General features: G+C 37.3%; 1 protein-coding gene and 1 long non-coding RNA gene across 2 annotated transcripts in view; both read left to right on the forward strand.

Annotated features, from left to right (window-relative positions):
• LOC117975311 (ovostatin homolog 2-like) overlaps positions 1 to 24,643 on the forward strand; it is a 110,086-nt gene that overhangs the window by 17,009 nt on the left and 68,434 nt on the right. The window contains 2 exon segments of the mRNA XM_055096493.1: positions 103 to 286; positions 759 to 915. Coding sequence (XP_054952468.1) covers positions 103 to 286; positions 759 to 915 — 341 coding nt within the window.
• On the forward strand, positions 12,235 to 21,476 carry LOC134728441 (uncharacterized). Its single transcript, XR_010108834.1, has 3 exons — positions 12,235 to 12,365; positions 18,462 to 18,579; positions 21,449 to 21,476. It is a non-coding gene; the product is annotated as an uncharacterized LOC134728441 (long non-coding RNA).

The raw sequence follows: 24,643 nt of genomic DNA on the forward strand, positions 1-24,643 counted from the left end.
ATAACATACTTTTCTTAAACTCAAAAATTCTTCAATTAACACAATAATTGCTAAGTAACTAATCACACATTCAATTGTAATGGTCTTGCTTGAATTTTGTAGGCAGTATGTTCTGCTGATTCCTTCTGTTCTGCAAGAAGGCTCTTTGGATAAAGCTTGTGCCCAGCTTTTTAATCTCACTGAATCTGTTGTTTTGACAGTCTCCCTCAACTATGGTGAGGTCCAGACCAAAATATTTGAAGAAAATGTTACTGGAGAAAATTTCTTCAAATGCATCAGCTTTGAGGTAAATACTTCTTTCTGCTTAATATAGAAAAGAATATTACAGGTGCATGAACACCACCCACATAACTGACTTTTTAGGGACAGAGATCAGGCTGTTTGACTGTATGTGTAAAGTTATTTTAATTTTTAAAAGAATAATATAGTCCTCAGTATGAGATGATGTTAAGTACAGTCATAAATGGTAACAAGGGCAAGAGCCAAAACATTTGATTTTATGATAGAAAATTGTTGAAGGGAATAAGACATATAGAAAGAATGACTCTTGTGCAGAAAAGGGAAGTTTTAAGAAAGGCAAAAGAATCCATTTAAATGGTGAGATAAGGAAGTGACAAAGCAAGAGAAATAAACAAGGTTGGTTATTGAAGAAATAGATACGACAAATTATGAATTAAAACTTTTAGTGATACCAACACACAGTGATAGAGATTTCTTAACAAAAAATCAGTTTCATGGAGTATTTATTTGTTCCCTAGGTTCCTCAGGCCAGATCTGACCCACTGGCATTTATTACATTTTCTGCTAAAGGAGCCACTCTCAACCTGGAAGAGAGGAGATCTGTGGCAATCAGATCCAGAGAGAATGTGGTCTTCGTACAGACTGATAAACCCACCTACAAGCCTGGACAGAAAGGTGAGTGTACCTAAATCAGGTTACCCTCAACTAATGTCACTTATATGATATTTGAATTGATGGTACACAATACAAGCTCAGAAATTTTATTGTATTAAAGTTTATTAGAGAACCTGCTTAAAAATACAAAATAAAAATATAGATTACATAGCCTAAATGTTAGAGATTTCATTTCCATGAGTCTGGGGTGGGGAGCCTCAGAAAGTGTATTTTTAAAGAGCACCTTATTCTATTCTAATAATATCCATATTATTCTAATAATATTCTAATAATATCCGTATTATTCTAATAACATTCTAATCACATATTTGGGGATTTTGAATTTAATTTACACAAACTTACAAGCTTATGGTTGAAATAGAAACAAAAGAGCAACAAAGTATGTCATGAACATGTAATGAGATACCCCTAGTGACTAGAGAATTGCCCAAGTAATAGAATGATCAGCGTGATGTTGAATTAAGCTGAAAAGCCTCCTCTCTCCTCCTGGGTACAGAAGGAGTTGATGAATACAGATTACAGCAGTCAGAAGAAAGACATTTCTGATGAGATGAATGGTACATAAAAAAGCACTGAGGTAGAATTAATTCAAAAACCATGCCGTAAAATGAGAAGTAGATAGACTTACTTGGAGTAAAGAAACCCAAATGTCCATCAATGATAGACTGAATGAAGAAAATGTGGCACATATACACCATGGAATACTATGCAGTCATAAAAAAGGATGAGTTCATGTCCTTTGCAGGGACATGGATGAAGCTGGAAACCGTCATTCTGAGAAAACTATTGCAAGGACAGAAAACCAAACACCACATGTTCTCACTTATAGGTGGGAATTGAACAATGAGAACACTTGGACACAGGGTGGGGAACATCACACAACAAGGCCTGTCGTGCAGTGGGGAGAGGGGGAGGGATAGCACTAGGAGAAATACCTAATGTAAATGACGAGTTAATGGGTGCAGCACAGAAACATGGCACATGTATACATATGTAACAAACCTGCACGTTGTGCACAAGTACCCTAGAACTTAAAGTATAATAATTAAAAATAAAATAAAATGTGATATAATAAAAGAAAAAAAAAAGGAAGGAAAAGAAGCTGCAGTGAATAGAAGAGTTAAAGGAAATCCCTGAATATAGAACTAAAGAGGCATTTTCATGTAGTTAAGTAACACCATGAGGAGTCACTACAGATGTGGGGATCATGGCTTGAGGAGGCAGTCGTGGATGAACTGGGAATCGCAGTAATCAGAGCCTGCTTAGGCACCAACACACTGTGATCCCAGAACAACACAAGCAGAGGGAGGTGAGGGATATGTGCTGGAGATGGAGGAATGCACTGCATGCATTGTGCTATCCCCACCCTTCCACTCCTCTTCCCCTGACCCTTTGCCTCCCTCCCTCACTTCACAAAAGAGGGCATTCAGGTCAGTATTTAGGCACCAGAGAAAGACTGAAGGACTAGACAAGAAAGACAGGGCATGGCTGTACGGTTTGGGCTGGCACCAACAACGGTGGAACAAACATTACGAGAGCATGCATGCTGGCGTGGGAGGTGCTTATGAGGGGGAAGAGTATATGTGCTCGACACAAGAGGATGTCCAAGGAAGGTTTCTAGGATTCTTGCTAAGAAGAGCTATAGAAGGCAGAGGTGGGGAAGGTGGCTGCTACTTCAAAGAGCACAGAAACATTAAACCTTAATTTAAAATTGCTTTTTTTAATTTTCTTGTCCATCCACAGTCTAGTAAAGAGTCTAATGCACAGAGGAAAGGTTATAACATAGCAAAGAAATTGAGCCAGGAGTCTTACACAATTGAGAGATATTCAGTTTTCAAAAAATTGATCATTACAATCTGAGATTATAATGCTACAAATATTCATAATCTACTCAGCATCATGCTTCTTTTTGAATAAAAATATGGTGTGATATTAACTATGATTGCTAAAACCTCATTGCACAGTTTATTGTTGCTTCATATTTATAATGCAATATATTAACTACTATATAGTGGCATGAACAAAATATGAAAAAGCATAGTAAACAGATAAAATAGAAAGTGACTAATTCTTCAGTTATTAAAAAATAAGTATATCAAAGAGGATATTTAGGAACGCATTTAGAGAAAGAAGGGATAAGGTACTTGACTGATATACAAAGTCTTCAGCAAAACAGATTCTAGTTATGTTTGGGAGAATTAAGCTATTCAAGCTATTGGGCTATTCAAGCTTCCAATGTCAGGGTAGAAGGGAAAGCAGCCCCTCTGTGTGAGAAGGAAAGGGCTATTATAGAAATAACCATGACAGAAGTAAAGTCAGTACTCATGATGAAATTACTGCGGGTAAGGGATACTGTATAGCTTCAGGTTAGGGGGCTTGGTGGGAATGGCTGGAAAGGAGGCTCTGGTAGAAGGCCAGGTCAGAACTTCACAAAAAGTAATGTGTGACTTGCTACACATTAAGTTATGAAGACACTGACTTTTGTGCAATGTGAGGTTTTCATCAGAGAAGATTCAAGATAAGATTTAGTCTTCAGAAAGTAGCTCTGATAACCATAGAAAGATTAGCTAGGTTATGGCAACACAAATGGCAGTGATCCAGTTAGTGACAGTTGTGAGAGTCCAAATAAAAGACGATTACATCTTGAACAAAGACAGGGACAGTTTTGGAGTTAAAGAGAAATCTTTTTTTTTTGAAACGGAGTCTCACTCTGTCGCCCAGCCTGGAGTGCAGTGGGGCAATCTCGGCTCACAGCAACCTCCACCTCCTGGGTTCAAGCAATTCTCCTGCCTCAGCCTCCTGAGTAGCTGGAATTACAGGTGTGCACCACCACGCCCATCTAATTTTTTTGTATTTTGTTAGTAGAGATGGGGTTTCGCCATATTGGCCAGGCTGGTCTCGAACTTCTGACCTTGTGATCCGCCCGCCTCAGCCTCCCAAAGTGCTGGGATTACAGGCGTGAGCCACTGCGCCTGGCCAGAATTCAATTTTTAAATGACAGAGCTAACAAAGTAGGTGAACAGATTAGAACTAGAGGGAAAAAATGTTTTAAGATAATTAAGCGGAGACCTGAATGAAGTGAGGATGTCTACCATGGGTGGGGAAAATCATTCTGGGCAAGAGAAATAGCAGATAATATCTTTAAGGTATGTTTTGATGTAGAGTGTAATATAAAGAGGGAATGACAATGAGGGGATGACAAGAATGAGGGAATAAGAATGAGTCTGAAATTTCTAGCCTAAACACTTGGACAGAATTGTCATTTACTAAAATAAGGAAGTGTAGAGCAAGAGGAAATAAATCAGGATTACATTTTTGGGCACACTAAGGATGAGATATCTTTTAAATATTCAGGCAGATATGTCAAGTAGGAAGCAGTATATTTATGAAACTTTAGGTAAGAAGAAAGGGCAGGGCCAGGCGCAGTTGCTCACACCTGTAGTCCCAGCACTTTGGGAAGCCAAGGCAGGCAGATTACTTGAGCCCAGGAGTTCAAGATAAGCCTGGGCAACATGGCGAAAACCCATCTCTACTAAAAATACAAAAAAGTTAGCCAGGTGTGGTGGGGCAAGTAGTCCTAGCTGCTTGGAAGGCTGAGGTGGGAGGATCACCTGAGCTTGGAAAGTTGAGGCTGCAGTGAGCCAAGATTGTGCCACTGCACTTCAACCTGAGTGATGAGAGTGAGACCCTGTCTCAAAAAAGAAAAAAGAAAAGAAAACAGAAAAAAAGAAAGGGCTGAAGATATGAATTTGAAGAACCATTAATGTAGAGACCACATTTAAACCATGATGGGATATGATGGGATCAGCATTTCTCAGCCAATCTTATGAATCCCGTGATAGCCAAACAGCAATTCTTTTTTCTAAAAAAAATGTTCAGCATTTGACACTCATACTCGCACATACATATGAATAGAATTATGAAATAGGTTATCAATAAAGGCTTTTAAAATTAATGTGTGAATAAATGAATTGAAGCCAGGAGAGGGTCAATAATCTGGAAGAATGAGATTAACAAAGTTGAACTCTAAATGAACCTGAAAACACAAAGGGACAGAAAGTATCTATAGACAGATGACAACATAGACTCTTGTCATCAGCAATTGACATTTTTTCCAAAATACAATAGCTCTGATATGATGACCAATACCAATTTTGGCATGAATCTTCATTTCCCTTAAAGCATGTCAAAATTTCCCATGACAGGCTAAGCAGTAGAAAGGAAGACCATTAGCCAGGTGACATTCTATGACAGCAACCAGAAAGTCATTAGATGACATCAACAGGAATAAATTTTCTGAAACTAGTGGCATCTAAAATAATAATTTCTCTCTTTCGAATTAAAATGCAAGAAAAAAATGTTTTGTTGGAGTTGTGAATTAGGAAGTTACTTATTTCCCTTCTCAAGCCATGTGGAAGATGAGAGGTCTCCACTATAGAGACCTAGAGGGAGAGAGGCAACCTCAGAGCAAAAAAGAAATCAAGTGTTTTGTGAGAGAAATAGGGGCAGAGAGAAACATCTTCAAAAGAGAATGAATTTTACTGACTGGACAGTAACATAAGTTTGACAAGGTCCATCAGGCTGAGAACCAACTCGGGGATAGGACACAGATGGATAAGAATGTGAGAGTGGGAGAATAGAGCTGATTGCAGGTGCTTCCGCTGCAGGTTAAGGGAATAAGGGTTTTGGTTGATGAAGGATACACAGAAAACGTACATGCTGAATAAGTATGCATGCAATCTCTGTGAGGAATTGTACTAACAGTTAAGTGACCTGCCTCCTCTGTCTTTCATTTCTTTAATGAAGTCATTAGGCAGCCTGAGCATATGTTGTGAGAATGCATACGAGGAGAAAGAGAAAGAAGGGATGGAAGTACAAAAGAAAGACAAGAAGTTCTTTTACTGAACACTTTCTTGGCAGTATAACTTAATAAGCTCAACCTGGTAACCCCAGGATCCAATATGTCTTACATAAGATGTGCATGTAACTCCTCATCACAGGTGGTAGTAACCTAGTGCTTTTTGATTCACCTAAGTTAATCAATGTAGGAGGAAAGCTGTGATGACACAAAAGTTAAATACTTTCTTTACATCATTGTTCTTTCTTTCTTCAGTGATGTTTCGAGTTGTGTCTCTGGATGATCGTTTGAAACCAGTTGATGAAATGGTAAGTTATAGCTAGAAATAGGTAGGTATTTGTGCATGGTTTTGCTTCTTAAAATTAATCCATGAAAATGAGGCAGGCCAGTCTTAGTTATTGGTTTTACATTCTTATTAGCCTATGTATTCCTCCCTTACCATCAAACTTTTTCTTTTTTTCTTCTTCCTCACTCTCTCCCTCTCTCTTTGGTCAACACAATTAAACATATTTCCTAATTACAAATAAAAGTCTGTAATTTACTGAATCCTTACCACCTATAAAAGCACTGTGCTAGGTAAGCCGAGACCCAAAGATACAGAAGAAACTCTTTCTGTCCCCAGAATGATTACATTAGAGCAGAGGTTGTTGGAGAAGAACACAAATGAAGCAACATGCATGACTATATTCCTGACATCTGGAAGAATAGGATACAGCAGATAGTAGGCTAGTAATATTATACCATTATTAAATTATGTATTGAGTGAATGAGTAATGTTATGTAGAGTGAATATTTTATTTATTTATGTATTTTAGTGATGGAGTCTTGCTCTGTTGCCCAGACTGGAGTGCTGTGGTGCGATTATAACTCACCAGCCTTAACTTCTGGGCTCAAGCGATCCTCTTGCCCTAGCCCCCCAAGTAGCTTGGACTACTGGCAGCACCATCATGCCCAGCTAATTTTTTTATTTTTTGTGGAGATGGGGTTTTGCTATGTTGCCCAGGCTTTTCTCAAACTCCTGACCTCAAGCAATTCTCTTGCCTTGGCCTGCTAAAGTGCTGACATTACAGGCATGAACCAGTGAGCCAAGCCACAATAATACTTTATAATGACTGAATGAGTGAATTACATAACCAGTGAATGAAAGCATTATGGCTGCTTCGTATCTGGAGTTACCAGGAGAGGTGTTATCTTAGATCAACTTCTCCAGAATCAGATTCTGAGAGAGGGAAAAACGGACAACTGAATTATTAAGGAAGTGCTGCCGGGGGAAACCAATAAGAGAGTGGAGAGAAGCAGGACAGGGGAGGGGAGGAGGCCAAGCATCGGTGCAATCAACTGATTTTGGGCAAAGTCTTCAGACTGACTGGCAGGAAGCTCCGGAGCATAAATTACACTTCACAGTTTGTTCCACTTTAGGAACCAAAGCTGGGCTTTTGTACTCCAGCATCAGGCAGTTATTGGCTCTGGGCATCACCCAACATAGGAGTAAAACCCTAGGAACTTGCCAGGAGGCTCCAAAACAGGCCTCTCAAAAAGTTCACAGGTGAAAGCTGTTAGAAGTAAAACACAATGGAGCTGGGGGTGGTTGGAAAGAACCAGAAAAAGGGATCTAAGGGTTCCTAAGGGAACATTGTTCCCTTAGGAACATTGGCCATGCCTGATACAGATGTCACGGGGTAGGTGAAATCGAGACATTCCTTAGGGAACAGAGATGACCAAATGTATAAATTAGGCCTAGAAGATACTGTAGGCAGAGAAAAAATGTTAGTGAAGGCATGTGGGTAGAGAATCAAGAGGATTTAGGGAATAGTCGTAACCCAGCTTTGCTGAAACTTATAACAAATATAGAAAGTCACGTTGAAGGGCTGGGCGCAGTGGCTCACGCCTGTAATCCCAGCACTTGGGGAGGCCAAGGCGGATGGATCACGAGGTCAGGAGATCGAGACCACCCTGGCTAACATGGTGAAACCCCATCTCTACTAAACACACAAAAAATTGGCCAGGCATGGTGGTGGGCGCCTGTAGTCCCAGCTATTCGGGAGGCTGAGGCAGGAGAGTGGCGTGAACCCGGGAGGTGGAGCTTGCAGTGAGCCGAGATTGCGCCATTGCACTCCATCCAGCCTGGGTGACAGAGCGAGACTCCATCTCAAAAAAGAAAAAAAAAAAGGCATGTTGAAAAACGACTTGGAAAGGAGGCTTGGTGCCATATTATGAAGGCACTTGAATTACAGTTAGTCATAGAGGAGCAGATTTTGTGTAGAGCAGAGAAATAACTTGACTGGGGATGTGTTCCAGGACCCCTTCCAATTTTTCCAGATATTGTTCTTTATTTACACAGGGATGGTAAAGGGGGAAGTGTTGCTACCCATTAGGGAAAGCGACGCTGCCTCACTTTCCCTAATGGGAAATTCAGAGAAGTTATTTCATAGATACTGATGTGCAGTTAGGGAACTAAATACATGGTGGGAACATGGTGACGGTAGTCTAAGACAGTATTTCAGCAGAAGACTACAATCTAGCTAGCGACAATCTGAGAACCAAGGCGATCAACAGTGAAAACTGTCAAAAGACAACGAATCATGACCTGGACTTCAGTCTTTACAACAGGATACCTGACAAATTTCATTTCATGTAGTTTAGAAACCTGTTAGAACTAAGCATTCTTTTGTGGTCTCTCAGATCAATCTATCAACTGAGCGCAGTTACGAAGAAGCTTCTTAAGCTTACAGAAGCTGTGCAGATGGTTTCTCTGTTAGTGCCTTTTCCTCCCTCCAAACTGTACTTCATCCTTAAGACATCGTCACTTTTAATCCACCTCCTTTCCCCATCTTCTATAGTTATGCTACATTCACTAGACTGTTGCTTAATTTTAATTTCCAGAGCAGGAATCCAATTTTTGGTGCTCCAAAGACCTTGTAGTAATCTAAATCCGAAATCACTTCCGTAAGATAGCATGTGGTTCCTGTTCTCCTTGGTTCATGGTTGAAGCTTCTATTTCTTTTTTTTTTTTAATTATTATTACTATTATTATTATTATTATTTAAATTATACTTTAAGTTTTAGGGTACATGTGCACATTGTGCAGGTTAGTTACATATGTATACATGTGCCATGCTGGTGCGCTGCACCCACTAACTCGTCATCTAGCATTAGGTATATCTCCCAATGCTATCCCTCCCCCCTCCCCCCTCCCCACCACAGTCCCCAGAGTGTGATATTCCCCTTCCTGTGTCCATGTGATCTCATTGTTCAATTCCCACCTATGAGTGAGAATATGCGGTGTTTGGTTTTTTGTTCTTGCGATAGTTTACTGAGAATGATGGTTTCCAATTTCATCCATGTCCCTACAAAGGACATGAACTCATCATTTTTTATGGCTGCATAGTATTCCATGGTGTATATGTGCCACATTTTCTTAATCCAGTCTATCATTGTTGGACATTTGGGTTGGTTCCAAGTCTTTGCTATTGTGAATAATGCCGCAATAAACATACGTGTGCATGTGTCTTTATAGCAGCATGATTTATAGTCAAAGCTTCTATTTCTAAGAATGCAACTCCTCTATTTAACCAAGGCAGTGAGAATTTCTACTGCAATCCTTTGACAATCATCCTTGATTGGAAGCACCATGGGGAAGTAAAGGGCTTCTTGAAAATCAAAGCAGCTGCAGCATTATCATAGCTCCCTTGTTAGTTCTCACCCCCCAATGTTGACTTATTATTGTCAATTAGGCCAAATATGATTATCCAACTCCCTGCTTTAGTAATAACTACATTTGCATAAGAACAGGATTAATGGACTCTTCCCTCAAATATGGGTCATAGATAAGAAGATCATTTGTACCAAATGTTTATGGCAAGGAGTTTCCACGGCACAACAAACTGCATGTGCTTATGTATAGAGATGGAAACTGATGTAGCATTTCCGAAAATGATGGCAGCTAAGAGATTATGTGGTTTTATCTTTGCAAGCCAGTGTTTCTAATTGCTGGACATTATCCAGTTCAGTATTCCATTTAAATAAATAGATTCAATGCATGGCTGGCCTATGAGATTTGGGCATTCATAATAAATTTGACTACATAATAAAAATATAGTAATGATGCAACTGGGCTCATTATCAAATGAGCCAAGATATAGAGCATATACCTAGTTTCTTCTGCCCAAATCTTACATCGGTCTTTTCTTTCATTTTCTGCAATTTCATTGCTGATGGTGCCTTTCTTTTCCTTTAAGTCAGTGTTTTGTAGAATATTCAAACATACTTTTTCCAGAAAGTTTCATTTGCATCAAGAAGTTTCAGATCTTTCTTTAAACTTATCTTAAGACCTGGAACTACTAGTCCTCTAAAAAGAGGCCCTGTGTATGGACAGGGAGAGATAGTATGAACCAGAAGGGGACATGAAGGAGTTGTTGTATTGGTTCTTGGCTGGTTTATACAAGATTTAGTGCAGACAGTCATTAGTGACTAGAGCAGAATCAGCCTCATTTTAATAATTGTTTTTAGAGAAAAATCAAGCAGCTTAGAACAATGAAAATGTGATTTTACTAGGTTCTTGTTCACTAGCTTTTTGAAATAGACCAAGCTGAGTTAAAAAAAAATCTAAAAAAAAAAGACAAATTAAGTAATAAAAACTAAATTTGTTGAACACAGTTGAAGCCATCTGCATTGGAAGTATTACAAATAGCAAACAAAAAGGGATAGTACTCTAGGTTCATTTCTCATTATTAGAATCTCATCCAAATGGTTAACGTCTTCCCATGGCACCTTTGGGTAATATATTCTTCATTTTCTTCCTATGAGGAAATCTCATGAGAAGCTCTACCTCTCTTAATGCTTGAGTTAATGTTGCAGCAGTAGCTTTCTTCAATACCATCTCAATATTTCATCAAGATTCAATTCCATGAATTTAGAATAACAAGTAGGCCCTTAATTCAACTGTTATATTTCTCAGTTCCAAGAATTCTGGACAAGGTTTATGAATCCTGTTCCTATCTCCAGACACATTACGTTTTATTAGTGAATGAATGCTGCAATTAGTGGGAAGGAGCACTTGGCAACTTGGGGAGTGGGCAAAGGACCCTATGTACTCATTTTTTAAATTCTCATCAGCCTATTCACATGAGGGCTTCTGGCCTAGGAGTCTTTAATTTCAACTTGTTAGTTTTAAGGTCCTGAGAGAAAACACTAAGAGATGAAAGTCAAACTGTTGACTATAGGTTTAGAGGGGGCAATTGTGGTAAACATGGAGAGAACTGAGAGGAGATACAGAGAGGTGGAAGGAGAAGGAAGAAGGAGAGGAAACTCTGCAAGGGAAACTTGGGCAAATGTCTACATTTATTTACTTGTCTGATAAGGAAATGGTGGAGTATAGGAATGGCCAATAATCTAAGACAAAAAAAATTAGTGCTAGATACAGAAATCAAAATTGAAGCATTTCAAAAAGAGGCAACCAGCAGTGTAAAACATTGCAACTGTCAGAGTGAAGACTGACCACGAATTTGTTGATAAGGAAGTTATGATTCATCTAAGAGGGCATTTTTATTATGTTGGAGAGACCCAAGGGCAGGGTTGCTTACTGAGACTGCAGGGTGTATGTTGTGAAAGAGAGAGAAGTAAATGAAAATTCTTGAAAACTAGGCAGATGAGTTTCAATATAATCAATAGATATTCAACCTTTCAGTCAGAAATCAGTATTTGTTTGGGTTGTCCTAAATGTGTTTATGTTTCTTTGCTTAATAATAGATTTATAATTAACCTCTTCACTCATCTAGAAAAAAAACCTTGAGTTCATATATTAACATTATTTTTATTTTTATTTCAGTATCCAGTGATCACCCTTCAGGTAAGATAACTAATAGTTGAAGAATTGTTTTCTCATTTTTTGAACATCTCTCCAAACCTCAAAATCAAAAGGCAGCTCACAGGGAAGATTGTCTATTTAAATTGTCGCAGAATTATTAATTTCATGTAGACAGCCTCAAGAGGACAGAAATAGGTTTCCACCCCCATCACCATGTGATTCATATTAGCATGCACCCATTAATACAGACAATAATAATATAGACAACGGGCAAGTATGATTGTATTTAATTTAATGTTTAGTTGTTGAATGTATATAAATGTACACTTAATGTTTTATGCACTGGGGATAAAATATGGCTCGCCTTTAAGAAATCAGAGATTGACACAGAAAATAAATGTAAAAAAATCACAGCTAGCTCTAAAATATACTAAGTGCTGTAATATGCATCTATGTGACCCCAGATACGAGAGTAACCAATTCTCCTTGGGTGATGTGAGGACACACTCATGTTTTGAATCCTAAGTAAGTTGGAAACCTAAGTAGGAAACACCTTGCTGAAACTTTATAATGAATAAAAACATCCAGCATGCAAAAATACACTTTCTTATTCTCAGGATCCAGAAGGCAATCGAATACAACAGTGGGTGAATGAGGAGTCTGTGGGAGGGATTCTACAACTCTCCTTCCAGTTAATCTCAGAGCCCATCCTCGGATGGTATGAAATCACCGTGGAGATGCTCGATGAGAAGAAAACATATCACTCCTTCTCTGTGGAAGAATATGGTAAATAATAGCAATGAAAATATTACCTATTAATAAAAAAATTATAAAATCTTTCCAATTTTGTAAGGGCAGGATTATTAAATAATGAATTTTCAAGTGAGTATCTCTTCCTTTCCTCTTTCCTTGTCCTCTGTTACTATTTTAGGGTTCTCCATCTACTGTGATTTTTATCTCCTAGTTCAGCCCATAATCTTCCTGCAATTCTCTGTTAACCTAGGCTATCTATCGTCCTTTTGTAGTATCTGGATTCTATCTTATATGATAGTTTCTGGGATGTAAAGCACTTCTTATGAGAAGAATGGAATTAACATTAGTCATATGTTAGCCATTAGTCCCTTCATATTTTCTCCTAAAATCTTCATAAAATTTCTATTGTAGTATCTTTATTACTATTTTAAAGATGAAGATATTGAGAAACACTTTCCCAAGTTCAACACCTGAAAATTGATGAATTTGGAATTCAAAATATGCATTTTCTATCCAATTCCAAAATCCAGTCTTAGGCACTTCAGCGTCCTCCTCACACTGTTTATTAATGGCAAACATAAGCAAAGGTTGATGGTTTGTAAAGGAGAAACAATTGTTTTGTATGAATGTATTTATGTTAATATGTATTTACGTTAATAATATATAATATACACATTATAATATATATATATTTTTTACTGGCAGTGTTACCCAAATTTCAAATGACTGTGGATGCACCAGAAAATATCTTAGTTGTGGACTCTGAATTCAAAGTGAATGTCTGTGCCTTGTAAGTTGAAATTGTACACAATAGAATAATGTATTCATAGAAAGATATTAGAATGGGATAGATGGCTAAAAAGAAGTAAAATATAAATGTGTAGAAGGTAAGGGAAAAAGAAGGTGTGAAATTATTTTGCTGATTTTATGAATTCTTCCATGCATCTATAATTCTTTTAATGCATGTTATGACACGTGGTTTTATGTAACAGTTTAAGACAACTGACTACTGTCTTTCTTACATCATAAGATAACATATTGTTTTGCACCAGCCAATACAGTAGCCATGACCACATGTGGTTATTTAAGTTTTAATTAAAACTAAATATTCAGTTGCGTTAGCCACATTTCAAGCTGTCACATGTGACTAGTGGCCACTGAATTGGAGAGCATAGACATAAAACATAGAACATTCCATCTCCCAGAAATTTCCATTGGACAATATCTTCTGTTTATGACGATTTCTCAATTCAATCTTTATGTATTACATGATTATAAAAGAAAACTGAAGCTCAAGATGTATCACAGAGAAAACTGCTGTAAGAGTTACAAGTGGCTCTAGGGTAATGGCGGGGCACAGTGTGGAGGATACTAAGGGCAGACAGGGACTTAGGGGCAAATAGTGAGGATTAACGTGTGGCAGGAGTAGCAGTGAAGCAGGTCAGGTTGTTTTCCCCTCTTCTTGTCACTAAGTTAAGCAACATTCACAGAGTTTATATAACCAGCAAAGAGAGCCAGGGTGCAAACATTAAAACTTTGTCTCCTCAGACCTGATGTGTACTACTTTTCCCTGACTCATGTATACTACTTTTCCTTTTAATTTTGCATAATTAAAAATAAAAAGTGACCTGGTAATTTCTAGTTATTAGGAGAGCTTCACTACAGTAATCTAAAATTCCATGCCAAACTTTAAGGTGAAAGCTTTGCCTGTCCTCCTTCCTGTGTCTACTTTAGGCTGGAAGTCTTTAAGAGTCAAGAAGAAGCATGGCTAACTTTTTGATGTCACTACCTTGTGCTTCACCTCCAGAGTTGGAAGAATACAGAAAAGGCAGAGACTGAAAAGTCTCATTGTAGTTGGGTCATAAAGGCAGGGAATTGCCAGCATTGCTGGAAAATCCCCTGAGTAACAGAAATCCCCAAAGCCCAAATGTCTGGGTACTTCCCTATCACAGTGGCTGTGTGTTGGCTCCTGTGTCATTTTTACTGGAGAAGTATTGCATAAGCAAAATAAAGCACTCTAGGACAAGCCAGCTGGGAATCCCAAAACATAAGCATGAATCACTAAATGGTTGAAGATTCTAATGACTTGAAATCAAGGTATTATATAAACAAAAAAAAGAGCAATATATACCTGAGAAAACTGTTGAACATCAATCAGAAAAAAATTTAGAAATAAGTAAAATGTGTATAGTCAGATATGAGTCAATAGTGTAACTTTAAAAATAATTAAAGACCTTGAAATTAGGCATATTATTAATTTAAAAATATATGTGTAGAAAGGCTGACTAGAAGGATCGATGATGCTTAAGAGAGAATTAGTAATTTGGAAGATGAAATTGAGAAATTGTCATAAAACGTAGCCAAGAGGAATCTACTGTTATTCCTTACAAGGAATTTTGTTCTTTGCTCTTTCTACCTATTTAAAAATTTTTAAATTATACTTTAAGTTCTAGGGTACATGTGCACAACATGCAGGTTTGTTACAAATGTATACATGTGCCATGTTGCTGTGCTGCACCCATTAACTTGTCATTTACATTAGGTATATCTCCTAATGCTATCCCTCCCCACTGCCCCCACCCCACGACAGGCCCCAGTGTGGGATGTTCCTCACCCGGTGTCCAAGTGTTCTCATTGTTCAATTCCCACCTATGAGTGAGAACATGTGGTGTTCGGTTTTCTGTCCTTGCGATAGTTTGCTCAGAATGTTGGTATCCAGCTTCATCCATGTCCCTATAAAGGACATGAACTCATCCATTTTCATGGCTGCATAGTATTCCATGGTGTATATGTCCATCTATCATTGATGGACATTTGGGTTGGTTCCAAGTCTTTGCTATTGTGAATAGTGCCGCAATAAACATAAGTGTGCGTGTGTCTTTATAGCAGCATGATTTATAATCCTTTGGGTATATACCCAGTAATGGGATAGCTGGGTCAAATGGTATTTCTAGTTCTAGATCCTTGAGGAGTCACCACACTGTCTTCCACAATGGTTGAACTAATTTACAGTCCCACCAACAGTGTAAAAATGTTCCTGTTTCTCCACATCCTCTCCAGCACCTGTTGTTTCCTGACTTTTTAATGATTGCCATTCTAACTGGTGTGAGATGGTATCTCATTGTGGTTTTGATTTTCATTTCTCTAATGGCCAGTGATGATGAGCATTGTTTCATGTGTCTGTTGGCTGCTTAAATGTTTTCTTTTGAGAAGTGTCTGTTCATATCCTTCGCCCACTTTCTGATGGGGTTATTTGATTTTTTCTTGTAAATTTGTTTAAGTTCTTTGTAGATTCTGGATATTAGCCCTTTGTCAGATGGGTAGATTGTAAACATTTTCTCCCATTCTGTCAGTTGCCTCTTCACTCTGATGGTAGTTTCTTTTGCTGTGCAGAAGCTCTTTAGTTTAATTAGATCCCATTTGTCAATTTTGGCTTTTGTTGCCATTGCTTTTGGTGTTTTAGACATGAAGTCCTTGCCCATGCCTATGTCCTGAATGGTATTGCCTAGGTTTTCTTCTAGGGTTTTTATGATTTTAGGTCTAACATTTAAGTCTTTAATAATCTGTCTTGAATTAATTTTTGTATAAGGTGTAAGGAAGGGATCCAGTTTCAGCTTTCTACATATGGCTAGCCAGTTTTCCCAGCACCATTTATTAAATAGGGAATCCTTTCCCCATTTCTTGTTTTTGTCAGGTTTGTCAAAGATCAGATGGTTGTAGATGTGTGGTATTATTTCTGAGGTCTCTGTTCTGTTCCATTGGTCTATATCTCTGTTTTGGTACCAGTACCATGCTGTTTTGGTTCCTGTAGCCTTGTAGTATAGTTTGAATCAGGTAGAGTGATGCCTCCAGCTTTGTTCTTTTGGCTTAGGATTGTCTTGGCAATGTGGGCTCTTTTTTGGTTCCATATGAACTTTAAAGTAGCTTTTTCCAATTCTGTGAAGAAAGTCAATGTTAGTTTGATGGGAATAGCATTTTATCTATAAGTTACTTTGGGCAGCATGGCCACTTTCACGATGTTGATTCTTCCTATCCATGAGCATGGATTGTCTTTCCATTTGTTTGTGTCCTCTCTTATTTCCTTGAGCAGTGGTTTGTAGTTCTCCTTGAAGAGGTCCTTCACATCCCTTGGAAGTTGGATTCCTGACTTCAAACTATACCACAAGGCTATAGTAACCAAAACAGCATGGTACTGGTACCAAAACAGATATATAGACCAATGGAACAGAGCAGTGGCCTCAGAAATAGCACCACACATCTACAACAATTTGACCTTTGACAAACCTGATGAAAACAAACAATGGGGAAAGGATTCCCTATTTAATAAACGGTGTTGGGAAAACTGGCTAGCCATATGCAGAAAACTGAAACTGGACCCCTTCCTTACACCTTATACAAAAATTAACTCAAGATGGATTAAAGATTTAAATGTTAGACCTAAAACCATAAAAACCCTGGAACAAAACCTAGGCAATACCATTCAGGACATAGGCATGGGCAAATACTTTATGACTAAAACACCAAAAGCAATTGCAACAAAAGCCAATATTGACAAATGGGATCTAATTAAACTAAAGAGCTTCTGCATAGCAAAAGAAACTATAATCAGAGTGAACAGGCAACATACAGAATGGGAGAAAAATTTTGCAATCTATCCATCTGAGAAAGGGCTAATATCCAGAATCTATAAGGAACTTAAATAAATTTGCAAGAAAAAGCAAACAACCCCATCAAAAAGTGGGTGAAGGATATGAACAGACACTGCTTAAAAGAAGACATTTATGCAGCCAACAAACATATGAAAAAAACAATGACATCATCACTGGTCATTAGAGAAATCCAAATCAAAACCACAATGAGATACCATCTCATGCCAGTTAAAATGGCGATCATTAAAAAGTCAGTAAACAACAGATGCTGGAGAGGATGTGGAGAAATAGGAATGCTTTTACACTGTTGTTGGGAGTGTAAATTAGTTCAACCACTGTGGAAGACACAGTGGCCATTCCTCAAAGACCTAGAACCAGAAACAGCATTTGACCAGCAATTGCATTACTGGGTATATACCCAAAGGATTATAAATCATTCTACTATAAAGACACCTGCACACGTACGTTTATTGCAGCACTATTCACAATAACAAAGACTTGGAACCAACCCAAATGCCCATCGATGTTAGACTGGGTAAAGAAAATGGGGCACATACACACCATGGAATACTATGCAGCCATAAAAAAGAATGAGTTCATGTCCTTTGCAGGGACATGGATGAAACTGGAAACCATCATTATCTGCAAACTATCACAGGAACAGAAAACCAAACACCACATGTTCTCACTCAGAAGTAGGAGTTGAACAGTGAGAACATATGGGCACAGGGAGGGGAACATCACACACCGGGGCCTGTCGGGGGTTGGGGGCAAGGGGAGGGATAGCATTAAGAGAAATACTTAATGTAGATGATGGGTTGATGGGTGCAGCAAACCACCATAACACATGTATACCTATGTAACAAACCTGCACCTTCTGCACATATATCCCAGAACTTAAAATATAATAATAAAAAAATGAACAGTTTTACTTCTTTCCAAAACAAACAAACAAAAAGAAATTACCCCAAAATCTGATGGCTTAAAATGACATTTATAAAAAATAAATAAATAAATAAATATAATTTACATTTTAAAAGTAAAAACCATAAAATATGCTCATAATAGCAGTTTAAAAACAAAAAAACTAAAAGAAGCAAAATGTTATTTTATTTCATTTTTTGTTTTTCAATACTGCATTGCTATCAGTATGCAAAAAATATTATTTTTAATGAAATAATGACTGATGTATTTTTTTGTTTTTTTGTTTACATTGTATTTTAGTGACTTAGATATATAACTTCTACATGCCTATTTCAACCTTTTTAATTAAAATATATTTTTGCCTAAAGCATTCAACTCAATTTTAGTCCGTACCATTGTTTTAGATTTCCTCCAGAAAATACAATTTATGGTAACTAGCTATTTAAATGTTGTTACAGTGCTGGTTTCAGCTACTAAATAAAGGTTTCAAAACCCTATACAGATTAAAAACGACCTTGACCTCTGTAATTGTGTTGTTGTTATATTCTTCTATTAGATATACCTATGGTGAACCTGTGGACGGGAAGGTCCAACTTAGTGTGTGCAGAGAATCTACGGCTTATCATTCATGTGCTCATCTTATCAGTTCACTCTGTAAAAATTTTACCATTCAGGTAAGAGGTATATTAGCAAAATTATAAATAGGTTTGCATTAACTTTTTATCCTCACCTTCCATTTACCTTCCTTTCTTCTTGTTTTCCTCTTTACAGTTAAAATAAATACTTTTATTCTATATTTCTATTCCTATTTGTAAATTTTATATTCCTCTTTTGTCATGCTAAGTTTCATTTTCTATTGACTGACGAAAAGCAAATTATAGTATCAGAAACTGAGTAGTAAATTTCGATTCTTAATTAAAAATACATTTGGTTTCATATCAAAATCTACACCCTATCAATTTACTGGGAACATATGTCCTGTTCTTTATTTTATACTTTGTGAATTTAGTCAGGGAGATGTGATGTTTCTGCATATTCAAGAGTGTTAGATGTATAATTATTTTCCTCTCAACCTATTCTCACTGGAAATAAGTGTATATAGGAGCTCCAGATGGGAACCCTATCAGTCAGGTTCTTAACCACTAAAGAGAAGAATCAACTTTTCCAAACTGACAAAGGAGGAATTTCCTAAAAGATCTACTTGGAAGATTTGAGAACAAACATTCAGAAAACGGACACAAACAGGCTGGTCTAGGATGTAGCAAGGCTTTCAGCTATAATCATGCCAGATCTGACTGTCTAATATACAACTGCCAGCTGCAATCCCCATACTACAGTGTGATACCATTTATCCACACACATGTGTGCACACACACACAGGTGCACACACACAGTGTCACATATTCCTGTCCTGTTTAGAGAATACTTTAGGTTGGAAATAATTAAGAACCTTCTAATTCTTAAATTTAAAAAATGTGGACAATAAACGCTAACAATAGTAACAATTATAATAATAATAATTGCTAACATTTAATGGATGCTTATTGTGTTTCAGTCACTGAGCTAAGTAGTTTATGTGCATTTGATTCTCAAAACAAATAGTACCCTATGAGGGGGTACTATTATCGCCCCCTTACTGATGAGTGGATTAAAGCAGAAAGAGGTTAAATACATTGCTCAAGATCATGGGTGCAGCAAAACTAGATCATAAATACATGTCAATACATATATATTTTTAGACAGTCTCACTGTGTCGCCCATGCTGGAGTGCAGTGGCGCGATATTGGCTTACCGCAACCTCTGCCTCCCGGGTTCAAGCAATTCTCGTGCCTCAACCTCCCAAGAAGCTGGGACTACAGGCGTGCACCACCACGCCCAGCTAATTTTGTATTTTTAATAGAGACGGGGTTTCACCATGTTGGCCAGCCTGGTCTTGAACTCCTGATCTCATGTGATCTGCCCGCTTCGGTCTCCCAAAGTGCTGGGGTTACAGGTGTGAGCCACTGCACCCCAACCAAGTCATATAAATATTTAAATAATTAGTGGGGCTGTATCTTTAGGGATATCAGGGATACAAAAATTTTCTCCACAAATTCATTCAACAGATAAATATTGAGGTCTTTTAATATGCAAGAATAATTTTATTTAGAAGCTTCATTGTTGAGCAAGACAGATCAGGTACTATCCTCATGGGTTTTGCACTTTATGAAGCAGTCATAATCTTTAAAGATGCACACTCTAGACGAGACTAAACCAATATAAGCCGAGTGCACAGGGTAGGTAGATCCCAGAATGCATTATCGAAGACGGCTATATTATAGAGATGCCCTTCAGGAGATTTGAGAGATCTGGAAATTTAAAATGTACATGTAGGGTGGGAAGGGGTGAGGATAGAAAAAACTACCTATTGGATACTATGCTTATTACCTGGATAGTGAAATAATCTGTACACCAAACCCCCTTGACACACAATTTACCTATATAACAAACCTGCACAGGTACCCTTGAACCTAAAATAAAAGTTAAAATAATCAAATGCACATGTAAAGCAGGAGTGTGGACTAAATAATTTATCTAATTATTCACCTTTAGTATAGTGGAAATTTTTCTAGATCTTTAAGCTTCTGGAAATGGTTCTAGACCTTCTTATAGTTTCAAGGACCCCCTGAAGTAGCACAGGATTTTGACATCTCACCCACATCTTGAGGACTAGATTTCCTCATATCATCATAAGATGAAGGAGTAGAATAAGAACTCAGTTTTTCCCCAATATTATAGTCCAGGAACCTATGAGCACAATTTATCCCACATTTTAAAAATATTTGACAATTCATCCTGTTTAATTTTGGTTACTAATTGTGACACTTTAAAAATTTCACTTAGTGAGACATTGTCACTTGACTAGACACTGAGAGAAATGTAAAGGAATCTAATTTAAAAATCTACTGCCTACTGAATGTTTACTAAGTGCCGGCCCTGTGCTAAATAAACACTCTCCAGTTATTATCTAATGTAATACAATTCTACAAGCTCTTTATTAAGATTTCATTTTGTATGAAGTAATAAGTGGTAAAGCCAGGGTTCAAATTCTGGTGTTTGACTGTAAAGCCTGTGTCCCTAACTGCTGTGTAAATAGTCCCATAAATGTCCAAGGCATGGTAACTAAATAATATAAAACTCAGTTTCAAAACTGAGTTGAAAAGAACATGGCTGAAATTACCAAAATTGCAAATATCATGTGTGAATACATGACTAGTGATGGATGTGTTTATTATCTTGTATAATAACAAAATAATGTCACCATGAAGAGTTTTTTAAAACACAATATTGTAAGAGTTAATATTTATTAAAAAATAAATAGTTATAGGTAAATACATGAACTGAAAATATAATTATAGAAACACAATGGATTATTTTAAAAAACTAAAACTTGGGTAATACAATATTCTTAAAGTTGCTTCAGTGAGGTCACACATTTTCCCTATTATAGCTATTTCTTACAGTCTTCCTTTAAAATATAACTTTTTTTATTGTTCTTTTCAGTTGGGGAAAGATGGCTGTGTCTCCAAGCTTATTAACACAGATGCTTTTGAGTGAAATCGGGAAGGATACTGGAGTTTCCTCAAAGTGCATGCTCTTGTTACAGAGGACGGAACAGGTAATGCTCTCTAAGAAGCCAGACCCCAATGGATATCACTGTCTCATTCGAATTGTTACCTGATTGCCAACTATACAATGTTAATACAATCATTTTTTCCCTGAGGGCTTTTCATTGGGTTCATCTGATTCAAATTCTGAATGTTTCATATATCAACCAAAATTTTCACACACATGTTGATGGATGGTCAAGTATTACATTCAAATAAGGCTACAATAGAAGTAAGAATGCCAATTTATTGATTTATAATGGGAGTATCTGGTTTTAGATATAAGCATATTCCTTTTCCGTAATCATTCCACAGATAAATATAATTGAGACATGTAGTTGTCGATTATAAAATTTTTTTGGTGAGCATAGAATTAGAACATGGGAAGTAAGATAGTTTGGGGAGAATATTTTACTAAGCCTCTGAAAATAAATCCAGTGAAAAATCTTTATCTCATCCAGGAAAATCTGTCTCCCTCCCCCCTCCCTCCCTCCCTCCCTTCCTCCCTTCCTCCCTTCCTTCTTTTTCTTTTTCGGAGTTTCGCTCTTGTTGCCCAGGCTAGAGTGCGGTGGCGTAATCTTAGCTCACTGCGACCTCCGCCCGCCAGATTCAAGCGATTCTTCCGCCTCAGCCTCCCGAGTAGCTGGGATTACAGGCGCCCACCATCACGCCCGACTAGGTTTTTGCATTTTTAGTAGAGAGACGGGGTTTCATCATGTTGTCCAGGCTAGTCTCAAACTCCTGACCTCAGGTGATCCTCCCGCCTCGGCCTTCCAAATTGCGGGGATTACAGTCGTGAGCCACCTCGCCCGGCCAATAATATTTCTAATGACTAATTTCTTGTATCTCCTGGACCTAATACCCCTTCTTCCTAGAGCACAAAATGGTAAGTCTTAATCCTTGAAATGCTTTTTTCTGTGCTGACCACTTTGTGTTACTATAGTACTTTTAAACTTACGCATATGTAACTGATATTTCAGCAAAATTTCTGTTCGTGAAATATTAAATTACTAATGTACTTATATCAGTCTTCAAAGTTTTAGAGGTATCTGTCACATCCAGAGGAAATTCAAGTATTAAACAAACATTTAATTGATAATTAGGTATATTTGTCATGCTGAACTAAATAAATAATAAAAGAATAGCCAGGCACAGTGGCTCACACCTATAACCCCAGCACCTGGGGAGGCTGAGGCAGAAGAATTATTTGAGCCTAGGAGTTTGAGACCATCCTCGGTGGCAACATCCCCGTCTCTACAAACAATACAAAATTAGCTGGGTGTTGTGTCATGCAGCTGTAGTCCCAGCTACTCAGGAGGCTAAGGTGGGAGGATCACTTGAGCCCAGGAGGTTGGGGCTGCAGTGAGCCATGATCGCACCACTGCACTCCAGCCTGGGCAACAGAATGAGACCCTATCTCAAAAAAAAAAAAAAAGAGAAAGAAAGAGAGAGAGAAAGAGAGAGAGAGAGAAAGAGAGAGAAAGAAAGGAAGAGAGAGAAAGAAAAAGAAAGAAAGAAAGGAAGGAAGGAAGAAAGAGAAGGAAGGAAGGAAAGGAAGGAAGGAGGGAAGGGCTTGCTACATGATAACATATGTCCATATTTATATGAGAAATAATGTAGCAATTAAAAATATAAGTTTTTATAAGGTTTTACAAAAACTTTATAAAATAATGATAAAAAACATGTAAAACTACATATACATTTGCACATATTGAGTGTATGTGTGCATGTACACATATACACACACAATCTCAAACATATTAATATAAATGATAAATATAAAGAGAAATAGAACTTGTGGGAAAAAGCCTAAAATGCTAATTTTGGTTCTCTTGGAGATATCTGATATTTGGTAATTTGTATTTTCTTTTTTAAGCATTTCCATTTTTAATAATACACATATATTACAATTCTTACTATTAATAAATTAAAGTATATGTTTTAGGCAAGCAGAGAGTAAAAGAAATGTTAAACAATCACTTAGGAATAATGAGAAATCAACGTTTACTAATCCATCATGAAGAAATGGTAAGTGAATTGGATATTTTATAAAAAGCAGCAACACCAGTTGGCACAAGCATTTTGTGCCATCTTGATTAACTTTCTTTATAAAAGACATCTGAAGTACCTAAATATTAAAACTGCTTAGGAAAGGGAAGGGAAACTATTAGAAGGAATGGTGAGCTTTTGTGGTTTTTTTCAGAAGCTCTGTTTGTCTGTTTTTGGAAGTGACATTTTCTCAATAATACTTAATTGACTGCAGGTGTGCAGCTTACAGGCTCCAAGTACGTATACATAGACTCATCAGTGGTGAAGATTAGTTTTGAGAATATGGATATGTCCTACAAACAGGGACTCCCTTATTTTGGCCAGGTAAGAAAGCAATCATTTTTTACATACCTTATTCATTCATTCATTTGTTCTTTCATTTATCTACTAATCTTCCAACAGCTATTCCCTAAGAAATTACTATGTAGGAATCTCTGTGCTAAGCGCTGTAGGGTGACCTACACTGTTGATTTTCATAGATCTGTCCTGGTGTATATGTTTTATCAAGTTGTAACTGTTAATAGTTACAACCACTTCACTCCAAAAGTGTCCAAGTTTGGACAATAAATTATATAGTCTACATCAGTATTAGGAATAAAATGGTGATGTAGAGAGGCACTTTTATCACTGCTTTTATGGAGTTTATAGTGTAATAGAGATAATAAAAATTAAACAGATAATTTTACAAAGAATTATTGTAGTTGTGATAGGTGCTATGTCAGTGAAATACTGACCATTTAACTACTCTACATCAGGAGCTGACAAACCACAGCCCATAGGCAAATCAGACAGAGGCCTGCCTTGATACAGCCAGTGAACTATGAGTGGTTTTAACATTTTTAAAAGATTATTTAAAAAATAAAAAAATATATGAGAGAGAGACCATGGTGTTTTACGAAAGAAGTTTGCTAAAATCTGGACTAAATGATCATGGAAAGTTTCCCTGAGGAAGTAATATTTAGGTTGACACAAGAACACTAAAAAAGAAATACAAAAGTGGGTAGCCTGGCTTACATCTTACAGAGCAGTGGTTCTCAAACTG

The sequence above is a fragment of the Pan paniscus genome, chromosome 10, assembly GCF_029289425.2.
Source record: "Pan paniscus chromosome 10, NHGRI_mPanPan1-v2.0_pri, whole genome shotgun sequence".
Lineage (NCBI taxonomy): Eukaryota > Metazoa > Chordata > Mammalia > Primates > Hominidae > Pan > Pan paniscus.